This window comes from Apium graveolens, chromosome 11 (assembly GCF_009905375.1).
Source record: "Apium graveolens cultivar Ventura chromosome 11, ASM990537v1, whole genome shotgun sequence".
NCBI classification, from domain to species: domain Eukaryota; kingdom Viridiplantae; phylum Streptophyta; class Magnoliopsida; order Apiales; family Apiaceae; genus Apium; species Apium graveolens.
The window spans coordinates 152,848,742-152,872,021 of record NC_133657.1 but is presented as its reverse complement, the minus strand read 5'-3'; the positions used below and the strand labels follow the sequence as shown (position 1 = coordinate 152,872,021).

Genomic DNA, 23,280 nt, shown 5'->3' with positions numbered 1-23,280 from the left:
CATTTGACAGCAAGTACTCAAGTCCAACTTCCTACTTTCGCCGTCGGGAATAGATGGACTCTGCAACTGCAAAACATACAAGAAGAGTTTCCAAACATAGCAACACTATAAACAACAATCCACCAGATATTTAAGCAAACGACATCAATCGAGAGAACAGGTTGCTTGCACGAGCCGTGTAGGGAACTTGAGCCAGCCCACCGAGTAGATTCAAGCTCCATAAAAGAGAGAACTAAGGGATGGATTTCACCCCTGCTAGGAATAGCATATGCAATAAGTGAAAGAAGGATGCCCTTGACTTAGATTACAGAGAAAAGGCACATGTAATGTCCCGAATCATTTATATTTCACCTATTATATGACCTACATCCTCCCCTAGACATCTATAAATTGGCTGCCAAGAACTAGTCAGATTATACGAACCAACGATCATCGAGAGCAAGTGGCATAGTTAACAAACAAAAAAATTAAATAGCAACTGGCCTTACCTTTTACTAGCAAGATAATCTTAAAGATGCAATAGGAAACCCTTTATACAAATTGAACAGCACCATGTAAACAGATGTTATGGACATCATCAAACAAAAAAGAACTTGGCACTCAAACATGTTATCGAGACCAACACCATACATTACCAGATTAACATTCCACAAGGTGTGCAGTCATTAAAAACACAGGATGCGCTGTACAAAATGGAAATTTCCAAATTTGAAACGGTGAAATCAATCAATGTCAAGTCCGAAGAGAAAGTTATTGCCAGGGGGGCAAGAGTGTGCAATATACGACATTATCATCAAGAGCAGGTAACTTCACATTTATATTAACAGATATACTGGGCTTCTTTAAGAAGATGAGACAATAAAATTAATCCAAATTAAATAACAGGACACAAATTCCTCATCACGAGCCACCATTGATAAAAATGCTTACACACTTAAGAAGGCCTCAAAAATGTACTGGTTCGTTTCTCCCCCAAGATTTTATTATAATACACTTGGGGCAGACAACAATTCCACAATTATCACATTCGTAAAAGTAATTACACTTGTAGCCATCCTTACAATACGAACAAAAGTACAGGGGAGATTTCTTTCTTGTATTCCTCTTTAAGACCAATGCTAGCGTGTGCGGTTGATTTTCAATATTAAGTTCAGTAGTATATCCCAACCTGATGCTTTCATGCCAAGTTGCCAACGGAGGCAATTGTAGTGAAAAGAAAAATCGCATAAAAGAATGGAGGGAGTCTCAAGGTTATGGGGTGATGATCAAATTTGTGTTTCAGCCAACTAGGATAAAAATGCACAATCAATAATAATCTGGAACTACTGCAACTTTCACATGCATATTCCACGCCATCATTAATCCGAAGTTTACTTACACTACATATGGACTTTGAGGATGGACGTTGAACAAGGGAGGGCCTGTGAGATTTATGTCGTATCCGTTGAGGCAAGAATGCACCACGGATTTCTATTTTGATATTAAAAGTCTCACAATGATAGTAGAATCCATTCATTTTGAACTGCAAGCTCCACATTTCGCAAGACTAGAGAAACTAAAGCTCTTCCGAAGCAAGAGCTTATGCTGTTGGTGAAAAGGGGATGCTCCTGCAGGCAAATCCTTTGGCAACTTGGTAGCGCAAAATGAGTAGAGAATGAAACCACATTGAATACACGCGTAGTAATTCGGATGACAAACAGTTATGGGTTGAATGCACCCATCGCATATCAACACTCTTGCAACATCATCATCATTCTCATTGTTTGTATTCTCGCTACTAGTATCTAGAATTTGCTTCAGTGGATGGTTCTTGTGACTCCAGTGGTCTTCAGTTATCAGTGGATCATTATTTATGGTTGATGTAGTGATATTGCTTTCAGAAACACCTTGAAGGTCAACTTGGAGCTTGCAGCACTGGGTTATAATGAGATCAAACATTTGATTCCTCACTGTGCAGAGGAAACTCTACTATATCAGCTTCATTATCACTGCCCTCTGATTCGCTCGTACTTCTAAAAACAATAAGAAATAATTAGCTTGGCATGAATTAGAACAACTTGTATAAATAGCAAACAAAATAACATCTAGTTAAGGGTACTCACATCCAAGATGTTGTGTCAGAGGAAGTAGCACATTTCACATGCACAAAATAGGTGCATTTGTGGCAATAATACAGCCAGTTGATTGGGCGAACATATTCGCTGCAAATGCCACAATAACGTTGGAAATATCGATACATTTCTGGAATAGAGTAGATGAGAGTGAGGGGTGACGGTGATAATTTGGAGCTGGAATTTCGAATAGCAAAAAAGCACATTCCTTGTGGATCCAAAATTGACAGGTAGTGCATACATAGGAAGAGTCTTCGTTTTTCATTCCACAAGCATAACACTCAAAAGTGGCTTCCCTCTGCATCAATGTTAGTGTGTGCTCCTTGTGACCTTCATGAATAAGTACTCTCTCTTCAAAAGTACTAGACACACACAAGTCAAATTGACAATTGTCAGATGCATATGAGAACTTCACATCACAACGACAAATGTCACAGTCGGAACCAGCAGAGCGTGGTAGGAAATTACGGGGGTGTCTGTTGTGCTTGTGGTGATGTATTTGGATGGGATATTCTGCACAACTCTTGTGAAGGTAGAAACTTCGACAATCAATATCACCAGTACTGCGTACATATGCAGGATACCCTATATTTGGTTGGTTGCAAAAACAACATTTAATATCTGTTTCATAAAAATCCTCATGTGTTAATCTTAAAGGGTGATCCACTGTTGAACTCATTTCAGGTGTTGAAGCAATATATGCTAGTCCTAAACGGTGCATCCGATTGCTGAAAAAAAAGAAATGTGACTGTCACCTCTATTTTCATATTTCTATAAGCTGGAAAAAGAAAAGGCTACCAAACCAAAACAGAAAAAGGAAGATTCAAATAATGTTTTTAAGATGAAAAGCTACCTAATTATGATTCTCTTACCTAATTCGGATTTTAACTCAAGAAAACTATATCTTGCAAATTTATACCAACATGAAAATTCAAAAAAACTAATTGAAAAAATTAAATATTCTATATGAGTTTAGTCTAAACTAATAGATTATATGTCGTGTTTGAATAAGTAATTTGATAACACAACCTAAAAGTAAACGTAGGCGTGTAGATATATTCAAAAGCAGCACCTTTTTATGTCGTTTGCCTTTGACACTTTCGAGTTTTTGATTTCTGATGATGTTGAGTTTTTTTGGAGAAGCACCGAAAGTGAAGAAAAGGAATATGATAGCTGCAGGTTCGACTGAATATGTGTTATAATGAATAAGAATTAGGATCCAACAGAGTCCTTCTCAGTTTATCCAACATTTGCAGTGTTCTCCAGAAACTCTGAATATTCATATTCTTCCCTTGGCATTGCATCCCTCCTCTCAAAAAGACAGAAGATTTAATTAGACCAAATATAAACGTGGTTCTTTTATTTCTGGAATAGAAATAAGAAGCAAAAGCAAGAAACTCTCATGAGTTTACATCCCTGCAATGAGCCTTTACAGCATAATCTGGAACTCCTTCACAGCACAACATTTCAGATTTTGAATTTAACTACTTAAATCTTTTATTTCATTAAACCCCGAGGAAAGTGCTTGAATATCAGCCACTAAAAGATCGAGATCACGACCTTCAATTCCAGGGGGGCATTAAGCATGGAAACTGCTAGACAACAATTTGATAAGATAATGCAGTTCATCAACTCCCTCTGATTATTAAGAATAATTCCCTCTTTGATTGCCAAAAGTTTGGTAGTGAAAGGTGATAGGGGTTTTTCCACAAAAACACCTTTAGAAACCAGTTGGTCTAAATTTAAAGGTCAAAGCAACTCAGAGCACAGGCACCACTGCCAGTAATTGATCTCTTTAAAGATAAAGTTAAAACTGACCAAGGTTATCAAATCGTTAAATATACAAAATATAAAAATGCCATCGCAAAGATTTTTTAAAACAGAACGGCCACAGTTACCTTCAATCACATGCTAAAATTTTAAATTTTAGCATAACAGTAGTATATCAGTCTAAATGCCATTTACCAGAGCATGCAGTCATCCAACACAGCATGTGCCGTTGCCCGAAATGGGCACTAAAGACTTTTCCGCAGCTGGGCCATCCTGGACTTGAACCAGATATCAACCAAGTTTGTCATCCTCCCTGGCCTGCAAATTTTTTTTTCTATCTGAGCACTATACATCCCAAAGACACACTGAAACCAAGCAATTGTGTCAGATTCTGGGTTCCATGCAACTCAGAGCATACACAACAGTACATTTGTGCTTTCTAAATCGGATGGTGAAAGTGAACTAACTATGCCAGTATTACAGTAATGGAGCACATATTCATGAAAAGATAGCCACAACTTCTTTCATTTACATGCTAAAGCGGGAATGAATTATCTATCATGTTAAGTAACCGGTTGGTGTTCATCAGTCAGTTTGCTTTCATTAGGTCCTAAAAGGGCCAAGTAACATAGGTTTCTCATAGAAGATGATCCTTTATTTAATGCTTGTCATAAAAGTAAAGAGAAGACACCTTTTGTTTAAGTGTACTAAATAGCAATCAGCAGCGGCTAATAAAAAGAAGAATACTGGATAACCTATCTATTGCAAATTAAACACAATGCTTGAATACACCAATGACGATGTGACGTTAGAATTGAAGCCTCCCTCAAATTTAAGATCATTGACAATTTAACTTTAAGGGGATAGAGGAAGACCATTATTGAATCATATATTATTCAACACTCCCCTCAATCGAACAATTGAACCAACATTTAGCAGACTGAACCAAATGGACAAACAAACAGTTAGATTATAGGAGAACTCAAACCTGAGATTAATCCTTGAACTGAGCTCTGATATCATGTTAAGTAACCAACTCGTCTAAAACTTAAAGGTGTGAGGAAAGCCGTAAATGGATCATATATTATCATTAAAAATCACATGGGTAAATTGCCATAGATGTGAAGAATTTCCAACACTTGGTCACCTTCCTAAACTCAGGAAGATAGAGATATTTGGGATGTATAATGTCAAGATTATAGGGAGTGACCTTTTAAAAAGGGTCTAGGTATCTGTAGTAACAACACTGTATCCGTCATTGACAGAACTAAATCTGGAAAATTTCCAAATGTTAGAAGAATGATTGGAACCGGTTATGAGTAGGAGTTGCGATGAGAAAAATACAATGCAAGTTATTCCCAACTCAAGGTGTTGAAAGTCGAGAGTTGTCCAAAGTTGACAAGAATGCCCTGAGTAGTTGATTCAGCTGGAAATAACAAATTTGGATAGCAACATGATACTAGAAATAATGAGCAGAATTCATGACCTCTTGATAAACAAGCCTCTCACATCTGTCTTTGGAAACTTTAAGCCTCCATGGATCCATGGCTATGAGCACTTGACAGGTCTGACCCTTGGCGTTACTCTTTGAGGAATTAGAATTGAATGATTTCCCTGAGCTAAGTAGTATTTAAGTAGTAGTAGAATTGAATGCTTTCCACACTTGAAAAATTGGAATTAGGTCACTTGTCGAAGAATTTTCATGGCCCTTTTCTTCTTCTTCTTCTTCTTCTTCTTCTTGTGTAATTTCCTTTCCTAAGCTGTTCTACCTAACACTAGGAGGATAGGAAAAGGTAATGTCAAAACACGGGCAACTCGATGATCATCTCTCCACCACCTTCATGCCTCACTTATTTGAGATTTAGTCACTAATGAACTTCGAAGGAGTGAGAACCCTCACGGATTCACTAGCTAGCTTCTCTCTCTCAAGAAGTTATATATTTGGCGTTGTGAGAATTTGGAGAGTTTACCTACCTTCGACGAATCACATTGGCTTCAATGCCGAAAGATCCACGGGTGTCATGTTCCATATGTAGGAAGGAGGGTGGGGGCAGAATGGTTCAAGATTCAACATATTCCAGAAAGGCAGATAGGTGACAGAACTCCACATGTTTGATTTCGGAGGAGACAAAGCTCTACGAGAATAAGATGGTAAACTATCTCTATTCCCTACTATGTCATTGATACAAAAATGAAATAATAATATTGACATCATCGTGCTTGAATAGGATGCTTCATCTTAATTTAAGTTTTATTTTTTCGCAGCTACTGTGAAATTTTTTCAATGAAGACCGGCATATGATCCTCTGAAGACTGAAGTTAAAAATATATCCCAGTAAGCAAGAATATAGCACTTCGTATTTTGATACTGCACCGGAACAAATGTTATAGACGTTGAAGGATACCTATTAGAATTTGTTTGTACAAGAAATTGAAGTTTCATATTTATGAGAATTGCCCAGGTTTTCAATTTCAACGTCTCAGGCATGTGAAAAAACTACCTTAAAACACTGTTGCTTTAAAAGAAGACAATTATATTAGTCTCAAATCTAGAAATGCATTTGAAAATTAAAAAAAAAAACAAGTATAATTAGATTTGGATGATTTTACATGCACTAATTTTATTGATTTTAAGTCAAAAAAAAAAGGTTGTACAGAATTTGGTTGGACACCAAAAATGTGTCGCAGCCTAATCTAATAGGTTCATTAATTTTTTATAGCGTGCAACTGAGATTTTAAAGAACGAAAGGTGTTGAAAGAGAACAGAAAGTAGAGATATGAAAGTAAAAAAAAACATTTGTTATTTAAAAAAATCCCTCTCAATCATCATCCCGAAAATGGGAAGAAACCTTTTACGAGAAATTGTTGAAGATTTTACACACCCTCATCAGTAGGTATTACATGCATGTAGCCTGTAGGAAGGCCACCCTTGACTCGGTACAGGGAGATAAGCACATGTGGTTTGGCTTGGCTACGCAACTGGGCCAACATGTAATGCATGTAACAGGGGCCAAAAATGAAGCAGCGTCACTCCTTGAAGGAGCAAAGTGTGAAGGTGGGTCATTTGATGACATGTATGTCCTCTAATCATTTAAATATCATCCAATATATGACTTGTATTCTCCACCTAGACAGCTATTAACCAGCTGTGCAACAGCAACCCGAATTGTATGAACTGTGATAATCAAGAACATATGGCTTACCAAAAGAAAAAGAGCAAGTGGCTTTACCTTGTATTAGCCAGATAATTAGCAAGCCAATACAAAGATAAGACAGGAAACCTTTATAAACAAATGAACAGCACTATGTTTACTGATGTTAATAAAAGACCCAAAAAAATAAGGGACGTGTACTTCAAACATGCTATCAAAACCAACTCCCTATTATATCAGTCTAGATGTCATTAAGCAAAGTATGAAGTCGGTTAAAACACCGCACAAATTTGAAACTCCCTCCCTTTGAAGTTCATATTTCTCTATCTGCACATTTTTGCACATTCAGGAGGATAGACTAAAACAAACGAGTTCCAGAGTCTAATATCTATGCCACTCCAAGCATAGGAAACAGTGCATGTACCTATCTGAAGAGAAAGTTCAAATTGACCAAGTGTATCAAATCCTAAAATTATATCTTAATCTTAGAGCAGACCAATCTATTTATCCCCACAGTTCTGCTGCAACTTCCTTCAATAACAAGTTAAAGTTTCAGTGACTTCCTATAAGGAAGATTGACAAAAAGTTTTTCATCACAAAAGTTCCTTTTCTTGATGCCTGACATTAATATATATAGACAATACACCTTTAGTTAATCCAACATATGTGCAATGTCGAAATTTAAAAAAGAAGATCTACCTTAACCGCTAAGAAGAAGTATACATGACAGCCAATACATTGCCAATCAAGTAAAGTATGTGCGTCCCGGTCCCGACCACTTCATCAAAAAGGGAATACATAGTCTATGAACATTCCAGGCTTGTGTGTGTCTGCATGGGCTGTGGATTGAGATAAAGAAGCATGAGTAGAACGCAAGAATTTCTAAATAAATTATATGAGGTTCAAATAGACTTCATAGAATACATTGAAAATTGAAAATCATACCAAATAATCATAAATTATCCTTACAATTCAATCAGCAGCTCCCAACTCTCAGCTTTTCTTTACGTATTTAAAATGCAAATCTTGGATATACTATGATTTTCCATAGATTGGGAAATCAATATGTTATTCCAGTTGGAAAAGTTCGCAAATATTGACAATTTCAATGTGAATTCCCCACCCAAAAAAATCATAAAGGATCAACATCCTGCCAGAAAATCCTTTATGAAAGCTGAAACATAGCAGGTTACATGATGACATGTATGTCATAAACCATATATTTCACCACCAATAGTATCCACCTTGACAGCAATTGCACGGGGGCAAAAGTACGCCACATATAAGATCCATAATTATCAAGAGCAAAGAACTTTACCTTTAATTTTAGCAGATATTTGCGGGAGTTATTAAAAAGACAAGATAATAAAGTTTACCCAAATCAAACATCGCTGTAGTATATCAGTCTAAACACTATTCAGCAGAGCATGCACTCACTCAAGACAGCATGTGTCATGCATATCTCCAAATTTTGAAATGGTAAATTCAACTAAGTTTGCCAAACTCCCTGGCATTTAGATTATATTCCTATCTAATACCTCCAAGAGGATACAGTGAAACCAAGCAATTGTTCCATATTCTGAGTTCCAGACAACTCAAGAGCATACACAACAGTGCATATGTATTCTGCAAATAGAAAGATGAAATAGACCATAAGTATGCAAGCATTACAGTAACAGAGCAGATATTCAAGAAAAGACAGCTAAAATTTCCATCATTTACATGCTAAAGTTTCATTCAGTGACTTCCTAGAAGGACCAGCTGATAAAAGTATTTCATAAAAGAAGTTCCTTTATTTGATGCTTGTCATAAAAATAAAGACAAAACACCTTTTATTAATCCTACAGGACAGCAGTTAGCAGGTGATTAAAAAGAAGAATACTGGGTAGCAAATCTAATGCAAATCAAACACAGTGCTTGCATTCCAATTGCTTTTCCTAGAGAGAATCCACATTCTCTAGAAACTTTCCTAGCTCGTGTTTGTGTGACATATGTGGTCCATAAAACTTTCAATTAACGGCTACCTTAGTTGCTAAGAAGAAGAATACAGCCAAACATATATCAAACACAGTGCCTAGCCTTCCAATTGCCTTGGCTCCTGTGTGTGCGTGTTCAAGGTTTATGAAGCACATTAATAAAATTTAACTACTTAAATAAAAAGAATGTGAAGTACTCATAAATGATCCTTACAATTTGCTCAGCAGCTTCTTCAAGTCCTCTTAACATTTCTGAAATGCAGAATCTTGGATTACCTGTTGTGATCCCCAAAATATTGGAAACTCGATAATCAAATGCCAGTTGCATAGATTTGCAAATTTTACAATTCCAATGTGATCGGCCACCAGAAGTGCACAAAAGATATAATTTACGAAACTAAAATGGACTTCCAAAGAACTTGAAAACTAAAATTTAGAACTGTAACATCAAATTCAGCAAATTCTACTGTTATTTACATCTTCGTTTGATTAAAGAACATAGCTTTAAACATAAAACTTTCCTGTCTAGACATTAAAATTAAACATGTAATCATTCCATTCTAAGCAATATCCATCCTTTCACGACGCCTTCTCACATATCTACTAAACACAGAACTCGAACTCGAAGTTGAACTTGACAAACTTCTGCTTCTGCTAATCGGATTCCCTGAGTTCGAAGATAACGAAATAGAATGACTCGAATTCCTCAACCTCCCAAAAAACGAAACAAAATTCCGAAAAGCCCTTCCAACTCCACCTTCCCTCACTCTACTACTCCTCGACCCCCACTGAACTCTCCGTGGCACACCACCGCCATTATTATTATTAAATCCGCCATCCATCTCCGTATAAACAACCGGAAGCTCGCGTTCTCCACCTCCAACTCCACCTCTTTGTCCACCCGCAAACCTCCCAACAGCGAATCCTCCACCAGGCAACCTCCAAATCGTCAATCCAACCGCCTCCTCCTCCGAATTCCCCTCCAAATTCTCATTTCTCGTCTCACTAGGCAACTCAAACCGACACACAGGACACGAATTCCGCATCGCAAGCCAAGGAAGAATGCAGTCGGAATGATACAAATGCTTACACGGCATCTCTCTCGCCTCAACTCCTAAAACAAACGATTCATGACACACCGCACACTGCGCCTCACCGCTGACGTGGCGATCACAAATCTCCACTCTCGGTAACGATTCGACAGCGCTTTTTGAAGCAGGCGGATGCTCCGACCGTCCTAATCCATTCATTTCAATCTGCGATAACTGATCCAACAACCGATCAAATCCAGATCCCATCAAAAACTCCGACATCGTCTCCGGCAACGGCCTCAATCCATTTCCGGCGCCGTCATCATAAAACAACTCAAATCCACCGCCAACGCCATCTCCACCGCTCTCTCCCCCGCCGCCTCTCAACACAATCACCGGATTAAACGGCGACCGATCGCCGCCGTTCCGCCGCCGCCTACTCCGATCACTAACATACATCTCCGCCGCCGAGAATCGCCGGCGCTGAGCTTCCGGCGCCGGAGTTGAATCAACCGCCTCGATAAAACCGCTATCACAATAAGGACAGATGACGTGGGCTGACGTAGACGAAACCCTAACGAAACGAGTGCATCGATAACACCAATACGACGCCGTAGTCCAAGACATGGTTGTGAGTATTGTTCAGATCCGTGGTGGAATGAAGCGAGTGTTTGTAGAACTGAGTCGAGAGAACGAGTTGGGGTGGACTCGTCTGGTTTGAGATCCGTGAGTTGTGAAAAATATGAAGAGAATTAGTCAGGATAAAGTGCGTGTATTTATGTATAAAAAGTGTACTTATAGGATGTGTGTGTATTGGGGAATGTGAAATCAAAATTGAGCATGGGTTTGCCTTTGACCGGTTTTGGATTATTTTTATTTTATTTATTTCGGAAAACACCGTGTAATCCATATTTCATTTGCAGTGATAATTTTGTGAAGTTTAATGGATGTTTTATGATATTTTATAATTAAATAAAATAAAAAATTATTATCATTGAAAAATATATTTATTTTTTTTAATAGATAATTTTTAATTTTTTTAAATATTATAAATTTATATTTAATTTTTTTAAATATTAATTAATTTTATCAATAAAAATTAAAATATGACAATTAAAAAGATACGAAAAGAATAGTTAGTAATAATAATTTTGTTATATCTTATCCAAAATCAAAATATTTTATATAAGATGACATTTATATATAGTTTTCAGCAAAATGTGAATAACGAGATCTATCATTATTCGAACCAATTTTTAACTTAACTTTTTTGATTTATTATTATTTTTCTAACTAGCTTTCTTGACTTAACTACATAGGTGTTAGGGCTAGGGAGTGACAGAAAAGACAGTAATTACCGGATTTATAGCGTCTAAGTTAGGGAGTAACAAATTTGTGAACCAAAAATTTAAATTTAAATTTGAATTATTATAAATAGTTCTGACGCAAATTTACATCAACGCTATTTACAGAATCAAATTTATTTTAAAATAAAATATTAATTTTCTTCTTATTCTATTTTAATTTACTAAATTTTGAATTGATTTGTAATTGATGAATGAATTTTAATATTAATTTATATCTTAAATAAAATAAATATGTTTTTCATTAATTAAGCATGTACTTTTTTATTATTTTTACGTAAATTAAAAAGAATTCTTTGATTTAAATAATTTATCAAATATAATATAAATAGTTGATAATGGTTAAATATAATATAATATAATATTTATGTATTATATAATATGTAAAAGATAATTTAATTTAAAATTTGGATCATGTGGGAGTTTGTCAGAAATTTAAATAAAGATTGAAACAATTGGTAATTCATATTTGAATTTTTAGATCAAAACTACAGAGACGGCTTGTTTTGGAAGATTCTGAGGTCACAATTGATTTGAGATTTTGTTATTTTTATAATGTCTCCGTTCCATATTACTTTTCCTGTTTTTTTTAACACGATGCCAATGTACACTTTCGATTGTTAATATTTTAATTTCGTATTAGGATTAAATATAAAAACTTCATTATATTAAAATACCCATAAATACGAATTCAACAAAATCACTCATTATTATATTTAATATTATAAATTAGACGTAAATTAGTAGTTAATCAATTATCATAAATAATATAAAAAGTTAAGACGAAAAAATATTAAAAAAATTCGGTCTTCGGTCCGGTCCAATGAAAGTGTTTGTCCTAAATCCAATCATGTATGATGAGTTAGGAAGAACTATCTTATATTCCTATTTGATTTCATTTAAATTAATAAAAGACTTGTTTTGGTTTTATTATGGACTTTATCTATTTGAAGTGTTTTAAATAAGATGCTCCATAGTTTAGAGTAAAGCTTCTAGAACTATAATGAGATTATAATAGTGAGATCTAGAAGATGATAACTCTAGACTTAAACAATTCCTGATCATAGGATAACTAATCGGATGTTAGTGTATCCGCAACGATTGGTACATACTATGTTTGCTCCCTTCAGAAGAATGTCTGTTCTCAAAACTCCATTTTTATAAAAGCTTGGTTTTATAAAAAGCTTCATCAAAGAGGATCATTCCTGGTGGATACCGGTAGAGTGTTTCACACTCTGAGGAGAAACTGCTAGCAACCATATTATAAAGCTTCGATTTTCAAGGTATGGTTACGATTCCTCCGTTTTTCTTATTTATACGTTTTTCTATATATGCGATACATGGTTTTTACGGAATAATTGTTATATCACGCTTTCGCTCATCCGTAAATTCCTTCATTGGCATCAGAGCTAGGTTCTGCATATAGAGATTCATATAAAAATTTCAGATTTTTTTATGCATGTATGGATTTGTTATGATTTTTGCAAGTTTATTTAGATTTAATTATGAATTAATTTGAAATATTTTTTGCATAAGATCTTGACTACTGATCTGGGTTCTACAAGTGTTGTAGATCATCTACGTATTTTTTCATAATTTTGTGATGTGTAGATTATTTGTTATGAATTTTTTTTAAAATTATTTTAATTAAAATTCATGAAATAATTATGCATGTGAATAAAAATATGATTAAAATTTGCACAAGTACCCCTGGCTGATCTGATAATTTTCTGCTACTACCTGATTTAAGAAATTATATTATTTTGATTTTTATTAATTTATTAATTAAATGTTAATTAATTTATTAATAATAAAATTAAAATGATGACATTACTATTATTAATAATGGAGTAAAGGAAAGGGGTGTAACGGCAGAAAACTGACACAAGCTGACATTTCGCAGAAGAAAGAAAAAAAAGCTGCTGCAAACGGTCGGCTGCTGTGCCAGGCGCGTGTAGCGTACGCCGCGGGGGGGGGGGGTGTCGCGTATTCCGTGAATGCGTTACACACTGTTACGCATTTACGGAATGTGTTACACACATTAATGGCTTAACAGTGTTGTAACGCATAACCGGAATGCGTTACAGCCCGTCTGTCCACATTAAATTTGATTTTTTGGGAGTTTCGTAACTCCGTTTTGGGCGTGCAATATACCGTTGGATTCGTTTTTCCGAGACGGATCTAATGGAGTGGTCAAATATTTTTTATATAAAAGTTTCGAACTGTTTATATTCCCGAAAGTGTTTTAAAGCATGTTTTAATTGCTTTTAAATGCTATAATAAATCCATACATCATTATATCAATGTGTGACATGATATTACTTGCATGCTTAATTGTTTATTTATTTTATATATATGAGATATATGCATATGTTTACCATGCGATGATAGATTTAGGTGAACTTAAATTAAAATAAGGCGTGCTCTAGAAAATCTATAATAGGAATTGTTTCTTACCTTAACAATAATATTATGAATACAATCATGAGATTCTTGTGTTTATGAAACACTTAATTAAATATGAATTTTCAATATTGAGAGAAAGGATGATTCTGTCAAAAGCAGATTTCGATATGTAAGAAAGGGGTATTAAGTGACGCCTCTTGACAATGCTCCCCCCGATCTGGGAATCATCTGATTATCGATTATTGATTTGAAATATTTAATTTAAAAGGAAAAATCTATTTATAATATGATTATGATTGTAACATAATATAATCCCTCTAAAATTAAATAATATCAAGTAGTAATTGGCCAATGACACAACGAGCTTGTGTCGGTCATAGCCTTCCAACATGGTAGAAAGTAGTTCTTATTATTAAATCATTGTCGTTTCGTGCTACAGCCGAGAGCTTTAATTTTGAAATAAGAAAAGCTTGTCTATTACATAGAGATGTGTACATTGAATTAGAATTTAAAGGTCGTTATGTGCTGCAGCCGTGGGCCGTTGGAGACTGATTCAATTGTACGAAATGTTGGGTTAGACTTGACTTGGAATATTGAGTATGTCGTGCTACAGCCGTGACTCAATTATTCAAGAGGCTAAAGTTTTATTAGGGAATAACATAAGGCGTAATTGACAAGAGTTGGATTCGTTTTTCCGAGACGGATCTAATGGAGTGGTCAAATATTTTTTATATAAAAGTTTTGAACTATTTATATTCCCGAAAGTGTTTTAAAGCATGTTTTAATTGTTTTAATTGCTTTTAAATGCTATAATAAATCCATACATCATTATATCAATGTGTGACATGATATTACTTGCATGCTTACTTGTTTATTTATTTTATATACATGAGATACATGCCTATGTTTACCATGCGATGATAGATTTAGGTGAACTTAAATCAAATAAGGCGTGCTCTAGAAAATCTATAATAGGAATCGTTTATTGCCTTAACAATAATATTATGAATACAATCATGAGATTCTTGTGTTTATGAAACACTTAATTAAATATTAATTTTTAATTTTGAGAGAAAGGATGATTCTGTCAAAAGCAGATTTCGATCTGTAAGAAAGGGGTATTAAGTGACGCCTCTTGACAATGCTCCCCCCGATCTGGGAATTATCTGATTATCGATTATTGATTTGAAATATTTAATTTAAAAGGAAGAATCTCTTTATAATATGATTATGATTGTAACATAATATAATCCCTCTAAAATTAAATAATATCAAGTAGTAATTGGCCAATAACACAACGAGCTTGTGTCGGTCATAACCTTCCAACATGGTAGAAAGTAGTTCTTATTATTAAATCATTGTCGTTTCGTGCTACAGCCGAGGGCTTTGATTTCGAAATAAGAAATGTTTGTCTATTACATAGAGATGTGTACATTGAATTAGAATCTAAAGGTCTTTACGTGCTACAGCCGTGGGCCGTTGGAGACTGATTTAATTGTACTAAATGTTGGGTTAGACTTGACTTAGAATATTGAGTCTGTCGTGCTACAGCCGTGACTCAATTATTCAAGAGGCTAAAGTTTTATTAGGGAATAACATAAGACGTAATTGACAAGAGTTGTCTGCCTATTGAACATCACATGACGTTTCGTGCTATAGCCGAGGTTGTGTGATGGAATGTAGGATCCCTATTCCCACTAGCATTATGAATGCTTAATTTTTCACTTAAGGGGTTGTATAAATTAGATAAACTAGTGGGAGTTACTTATGAATAAAGACTCGATTCATATAGTGTTTTAAAATGAAATTGAATATTTGCTAAGTGTTGTTATGTGTTCATCATTTACAGATTTACTATATACGTTATGTCTTCTGCACTATCACTCCGGAGTATACTAGATGCTCACAAGTTGACTGGTTCTAATTTTGCTGACTGGCTTCGAAACTTGAGAATTGTTCTCAGGGTTGAGAAGCTGGAATATGTGCTTGACTCACCTAAGCCTGCTGAACCTGCTGACGATGCATATAATGATGAACATGTTGTGTATTGTAAATGGATAGATGATGCAAATGTTGCTCAATGTATCATGCTAGCTTCCATGAACATTGAGCTACAGAAGCAGCATGAGCATATGGATGCTCACACTATCCTAGCGCATCTATAAGAGTCGTATGATGTGGCAGGGAGGACAGCTCGATATGAGATATTGAAGGAGCTGTTTGGCTGTAGGATGTCTGAGGGATCATCTGTGAATGACCATGTACTTAAGATGATTAATTTGATTGAACCTCTTGGACAACTTGGTTTTGTCATGGATGAGGAGTTGAGCCAAGACTTGGTCTTGCAATCACTTCCGGGTTCATTTTCGCAGTTTGTTGTGAACTTTCACATGAATAAGTTGGATGTCAGCCTGGCTGAACTCCACAACATGTTGAAGACTGCGGAATCAAATTTTCCCTCTAAGAAGAGCTATGTTCTTCTAATTGGTGAAGGTTTCAATCCTAAGAAAAGGAAGAAGAACCCTTCCAAGAAGAAGAAAGTAGATGAGAAAAAGCCGGTTCCATCAAAAGCTGAAGACCCCAAGAGCAAAGTTGTTTGCTTCCACTGTAACAAGGTGGGGCACTGGAAAAGGAACTGCAAGGTTTACCTTACAGATTAAAGAAGAAGAAGGGTAGTGAGACTACCGCTTCTGTTTCAGGTATGTTCATGATTGAAGTGAATATGTCATTAAATCAAATTTCTACTTGGGTATTAGATACCGCCTATGGTTCTCACATTTTCAATTCGTTGCAGGGACTAAGGAGAAGTAGGACTTTTAAGGAAGAGGAGGTGATTCTACGGATGAGAAATGGAGCAAGAGTTGCTGCTGAAGCTGTAGGATCATTTCATTTACATATGCCTACGGGCAAGACTATTGTTTTAAATAATTGTTATTTTGTTCCCTCGATTGTGAGGAATATTATTTCTATTCCCATATTAGACTTGGATGAATTTTCCTTTGTTATTCGGAATAATAAATGTTCAATTCTTAGAGATAACGTTCTTTATGGAAGTGGTATTTTAGATAATGGTCTGTATGTATGTGACGTAGAGCATAATTTACTACAAATTGAACATACTAATAAAAGAAAAAGGGATGATGAAAATCTCACCTTTTTGTGGAACTGAAGACTAGGTCATATTAGTGAGAATAGACTGCAGACATTGCATAAGGAAGGGTTAGTTGACCCCTTTGATTTTGAATCATATCCTACATGCGAGTCTTGTCTATTGGGCAAAATGACCAAATCTCCATTTAGTGGACATGGAGAGAGGGCTGCAGATTTGCTAGGATTGGTACACACAGATGTATGTGGACCAATGTCTACGCAAGCCATGGGTGGATTTTCATACTTCATTACTTTCATAGATGATCGATCTAGATTCGGATATGTGTATTTGATGAAACACAAGTCTGAATCCTTTGAAAAGTTCAAAGAATATAAGCATGAAGTAGAGAAACAAACCAAACATAGTATTATAACTCTTCGATCAGATCGAGGTGGTGAATACTTGAATGGAGAGTTTCTAGATTATCTCAAAGAAAATGGTAGAGTCTCCCAGTGGACTCCTCCATATACTCCACAGTTGAATGGGGTATCTGAAAGGAAAAATCGAACTTTGTTAGACATGGTTCGGTCCATGATGAGCTATGCGAATCTTCCAGTATTCCTGTGGGGTTATGCATTGGAAACCTCAGCATATTTACTGAATAAGGTGCCTTCCAAATCTGTTCCTCAAACTCCATATGAGATATGGAAAGAAAGGAAACCAAGTCTTAAACACGTTAAAATTTGGGGATGTCCAACTTATGTCAAGAAAGTTGACCCTGATAAGCTGAAATCTCGATCCGTAAAATGTAGTTTTGTGGGATATCCTAAAGAGACTTTAGTGTATTACTTTTACACCGATCATAGGGTTTTTGTCTCCAGACATGCTACCTTCTTGGAAAAGCAGTTTATCCTTGAAGGAAACAGTGGGAGCAAAATTGAACTTGATGAAGTTCAAGAAGCATAAACTACTACGGTTCAAGTGGAAACACCTGTTCAGACTGAACTACCTTCTATGGAACAGCCCATTCGTAGGTCAGGGAGAGTGTCTCGCCAACCTGAGAGGTATTATGGCCTTGTCATTGAGAATGACAATGAGTTGTCAATCATTGATGATGATGACCCTATGACCTATAATGAGGCTATGATTAGTGTTGACTCAGAGAAATGCAAAGTGCTATGAAATCCGAAATGGAATCTATGTATACCAACCAAGTATGGACTTTGGTTGAAGCACCTGAGGGTATGAAGCCTATTGAGTGCAAATGGGTATACAAAAGAAAGATTGGAGCAGATGGCCAGGTGGAGACCTATAAGGCCAGGCTCGTGGCAAAAGGATTCAGACAAAGGCAGGGGATTGACTTTGATGAAACTTTTTCGCCTGTAGCCCTGTTAAAATCAATTCGGATTTTGCTTGCGATTGCTGCTTACTACGACTATGAGATCTGGCAAATGGACGTGAAAACGGCCTTCCTCAATGGGAAACTTGAAGAGGAAGTGTATATGACACAACCAGAGGGTTTTCTTTCCAAGGGAAATGAACACCTAGTGTGTAAGCTGCTGCGAACCATATATGGTTTAAAGCAAGCTTCTCGTTGATGGAACATCCGTTTTGATGAGACAATCAAAGAGTTTGGTTTTATCAAAAACATATATGAACCATGTGTCTACAAGAAGGTTAGTGGGAGCGCGATAAAATTTCTTGTATTGTATGTGGATGACATACTTCTTATAGGAAATATATACCGATGCTACAATCAGTCAAAGTGTGGCTATCGAAGAACTTCACTATGAAGGACTTGGGAGAAGCATCCTATATTCTCGGTATGAAGATCTATAGAGATAGATCTAGAAGATTGATAGGTCTTACCCAGGGTACATACATCCAGAAAGTGCTTAAAAGGTTTAGCATGGAAAACTCCAAAAGAGGTCTCATACTGATGAGCCATGGAGTATCCCTTTCCGAAAAGATGTCTCCTAAGACACCTGAGGAAAGAGAGCGTATGAGTAAGATTCCTTATGCTTCAGCAATAGGATCTATCATGTACGCGATGTTATGTACTAGGCCTGATGTTGCTTATTCAATTAGTGTGACGAGCAGATATCAGTCCAATCCAGGTGAAGACCACTGAAAAGCAATGAAGAACATCCTTAAGTACTTGCGAAGGACTAAGGATATTTTTCTTGTTTTTGGTGGTGGATCTGAGTTGAAAATATAGGGTTATACTGACTCTAGTTTTCAATCAGAAAGTGATGATAGCAAATCCATGTTAGGGTACGTGTTTACTCTGAATGGTGGTGCGATTAGTTGGAAGAGTTCCAAATAGTCTACAACGGCTGACTCCACAGCGGAAGCAGAATATATAGCTGCAAGTGAGGCTGCAAAAGAAGCCGTTTGGATGAGGAAATTTGTTTCTGAGTTGGGAGTTGTTCCTAGCATTGAGGAGCCTATTGTGTTGTATTGTGATAACAACGCAACAATAGCACAAGCCAAGGAACCTAGGTCTCATAAAAATTCCAAACATGTTTTGCGGCGCTTTTATTTGATTAGGGAAATCATTGAAAGAGGAGATGTCAAGATTGAGTGAGTTGACACATATAACAACGTAGCAGATCCACTCACAAAGTCATTGTCTCAGATTCACTTTGATCGTCATAAAGAGAAGATGGGTATTAGATACCAGGGTGATTGGCTTTAGTTCAAGTGGGAGATTGAAAGTGTTTGTCCTAAATCCAATCATGTATGATGAGTTAGGAAGAACTATCTTGTATTCCTATTTGATTTCATTGAAATTAATAAAAGACTTGTTTTGGTTTTATTATGGGCTTTATCTATTTAAAGTGTTTTAAATAAGATGCTCCATAGTTTAGAGTAAAACTTCTAGAATTATAATGAGATTATTATAGTGAGATCTAGAAGATGATAACTCTAGACTTAAACAGTTCCTGATCATAGGATAACTAATCGGATGTTAGTGGATCCGCAAAGATTGGTACATACTATGCTTGCTCCCTTCAGGAGGATGTCTGTTCTCATAGGAATTTATGTAGTGACACTTTAGCTAGTATGTAGGTGCTTATTAGGGAATAAGTTCACTGAACATGACTCGATAAGTTGAACAACTAATGGAGATTTCTCACTTGTCAATAGTTATCTACGGAGTGATAGTTGTACAAGTGTCCTTAGACTTGAGATCGTTAAAGTTATCTTGTATATAATGAATTGTGCTTTGGTTTAGTCCTTAGTCTCAAGGACATCCATTAGGTCTATTCTGGGCATAGGGATTTGTGTATAGAGATAGTTAACGTCAATAGAGGATCTACCCCTTCCAGTATATGAAGAGAATATCCTATGTTATTCTTAGTATGCGAGTTATGGAATCTCTGGCAAGAGTGTATGAAATTAGAAAGGAGTTTCTAATTTGCATTAATATGAACTTTGCATTATGAATAAAAAATCATATGATTAAATTTGATAGGCCTGACACGAGATCCATGCCTTGTATTTAATCGGGATATTGTAAGGGTAGAAAGAATTCATTGTACGGTAACTAGTCACTGACAGGTTCTTGGTATTTTAAGCAGTGAATTCATATTATCCGGATAGTCGCGATATGTTGAGAAGCATCACTCACGATGTAGAATAAATATAATTAATCAGTTAATTATATTTAGTTAATTTTAGTATTCATGTAAATAATTAATAAAAGTTTATTATTATTTATTTCTACTACCGGCATAATATTGAACCTACAGGGTCACACCATAAAAGAATATTTTCTTTGATGAAATAATGAGAGAGAGAATTATTTTCTAAATAGTTTAGAAAAAGAAATAATGATTAAAATAGTTTTAATTATTATTAAAGCATTTTATAAAGATTAAATATGGGGCTAATATATATATAGAATGATATATTATAAAACCCTAGGAGAGCCCTATAAATAGAATGAGATGGCTCATTTCTAAACACACACTTGGTTTTGTGAAAATCCTAAGAAGAGCTAGCGTCCATCTTCTTCATCTCTCTCTCTCTCTCTCTCTCCCAAAACTCCATTTTTATAAAAGCTTGGTTTTATAAAAAGCTTCATCGAAGAGGATCATTCCTGGTGGATATCGGTAGAGTGCTTCACACGCTGAGGAGCAACTGCTAGCAACCATATTATAAAGCTTCGATTTTCAAGGTATGGTTACGATTCCTATGTTTTTATGATTTATACGTTTTTCTATATGTGCGATACATGGTTTTTACGGAATAATTGTTATATCACGCTTCCGCTCATCCGTAAATTCTTTTATCCAAGATCTGAAAAAATCTGGTCCAAACCTGAATGGACCTGAATTCATATATATAATTATTTTATCTTTAATTTATGTCTTATAAGATCATATATAAACTAGCTCTATAACCCGTGCGAGGCACGGGCATGTTCTAAAATATTAGAAAAATTACAAAAATAGCCAATTTTTAATTTTTTTACCTAAAATAGCTATTCTGAAAAAAATGGCCAATTTTAGCCGATTGAATACTTCACTATCAGTTGGGTATCCCAATTTGTATAAGATACTCCGCTGGCAGTAGGGTATTTCATATATGGGATACTCCACTGACAGTTGAGCATCTCATATAAAGTGAATACTCCACTGACAATCGGGTATCCCATAGGCTAAAGTTGGCCAACTTTTCAGAAATTGGTCATCTTTATTAATTTTATATAAAATATGCTAAAATTGTCCTTCACCCAAAATATTACCAATTTTTTATAAATTTTGGTGTATTTTTGGCATATTTAAATATTTAATCTAAAGATAAATATTGAGGATTACCAACCTTATTTTGCTTTGTGTTGTATTCGAAAAAAATTTATAATGACAATTATATTATTTTCGATTTGCCTCTTCATATTTAATATTGTATAATAAAAGTTTTTGTGTTGTATTGGTGGTAATTTTGTGTAACACACGTGCATAGTGTAGTGTATATGTGATTATATACTATCGACATGTCAAAATATATTTTGAACTGTAAAATACGGTTATTGTGTTATATTGATAAGAATTTCATGTAATATTACAAGTACATGATGATATATATGTGATTATATTATTGTCTATTTTATAAGTAAGTATTTGATTTTTAAAGTTTGTCATAAAAAATCGTCTTAAATGTTAAAGAATTTAAAATATTATGTTTTGCAAGTGTCTCCTAAAATTATTTAGTGATTATTTCTCTTAAACCATAATTAATTTAATACATGTTACTAAAAAATTGATGTAATTTTTATATTAATAATTATTTCAGATATCTAATTTTTAATTAAATTTATCATATTTTAAATTTTATATCATTGAAAATAACATATGTATACATATATGTGTGAGTGTGTGTAGCTATTAATTACAAAATAATCCATATGCTTTAATGAAGATTAGCTATTAATGGATATTAATACAAAATAATAAATAAGACAAGGTTAAAATAGTCATTTTACATCGAATAAATTGTCTAACCCAACCCTCATTTGCTCTATTATATATATAATTGATAATAAATATTCACCAATATCATATTTTATCGATCCAAGTTAATAGATAATAAATTCATATAATAAAAAAATCGATATTACACTTTAAACTACTAAATTTCGTAATTCATGTAATAAAATATTGATATTCATACTCTTAAGATTTTATATTTACTTTTAAAATAATAAAATATGTACTTACTTCTAAATTTTTATTGACGTACCAAGTAACAAAATTTTTAATGTAAATAAATTTTAAAAAAAAAATTAAAAAGGAATTATATAAATAATATTTTTTTATAAATATTAATTAAAACGGCCCAAACCGGTCCGGTCCCGGTCCAACCCGGGTTTTTCCGGTCCGGTCCGGTCTCAAGACCGAATAGAGCCGGTCCGGTCCCCGGTCCTTAATTCTGAAAAAATCCGGTCTTCGGTCTGGTCCGGTCCGGTTTTTGACATTTGTGCAGCCCTAATTGTCAAATGTATTTTTTATCATACACATAATATATAAGTGTGCTAAATAAATATTTTAATAAATATTTATTTATAATCAAGCACGTATTTCGACTGATAATCAAGCAATCAATAAAATCAACTAATTTCGAGAAGAAATTAGGTCTTCATATTATTTTTAATAAAAAGAATTCATTTTTCTGAGTCAACAGACTATCGTTTCGCTCAATTCGGACTAACGGTTGAATTATTATCAATTAAACACTGATAATTCAATTTATTATTCAATATAAATAATTATTGCTAATTTTTAAATCCCAAAATAATTTTTAAATAATTATTTAAGGAAAATCAAATTCAAAAATAATTTTTCTATAATTTTTGGAGTAAAAATGAAGAAGT

The 23,280-nt window shown here is 34.8% G+C and overlaps 1 protein-coding gene and 1 long non-coding RNA gene across 5 annotated transcripts; both read right to left on the bottom strand.

Annotated features, from left to right (window-relative positions):
• Nucleotides 1-853: 853 nt before the first annotated feature.
• Nucleotides 854-6,161, bottom strand: LOC141697413 (uncharacterized). Of its 4 annotated transcripts, XR_012564701.1 has the most exons (5): nt 4,870-6,126; nt 4,077-4,246; nt 3,184-3,422; nt 2,103-2,839; nt 854-2,012 (listed from the first exon to the last, which is right to left on the bottom strand). It is a non-coding gene; the product is annotated as an uncharacterized LOC141697413 (long non-coding RNA). The 4 variants fall into 4 exon arrangements; XR_012564698.1 differs by having other exon boundaries at nt 3,184-4,246; nt 4,870-6,161; XR_012564700.1 differs by having other exon boundaries at nt 3,184-4,199; nt 5,368-6,160.
• A 3,275-nt stretch (nt 6,162-9,436) lies between these two features.
• LOC141697430 (E3 ubiquitin-protein ligase RDUF2-like) lies at nt 9,437-10,822 on the bottom strand. Its single transcript, XM_074501817.1, has one exon. The coding sequence runs from the start codon at nt 10,665-10,667 to the stop codon at nt 9,570-9,572; it is 1,098 nt and encodes a 365-aa protein (XP_074357918.1). The 5' UTR covers nt 10,668-10,822; the 3' UTR covers nt 9,437-9,569.
• Nucleotides 10,823-23,280: the final 12,458 nt, after the last annotated feature.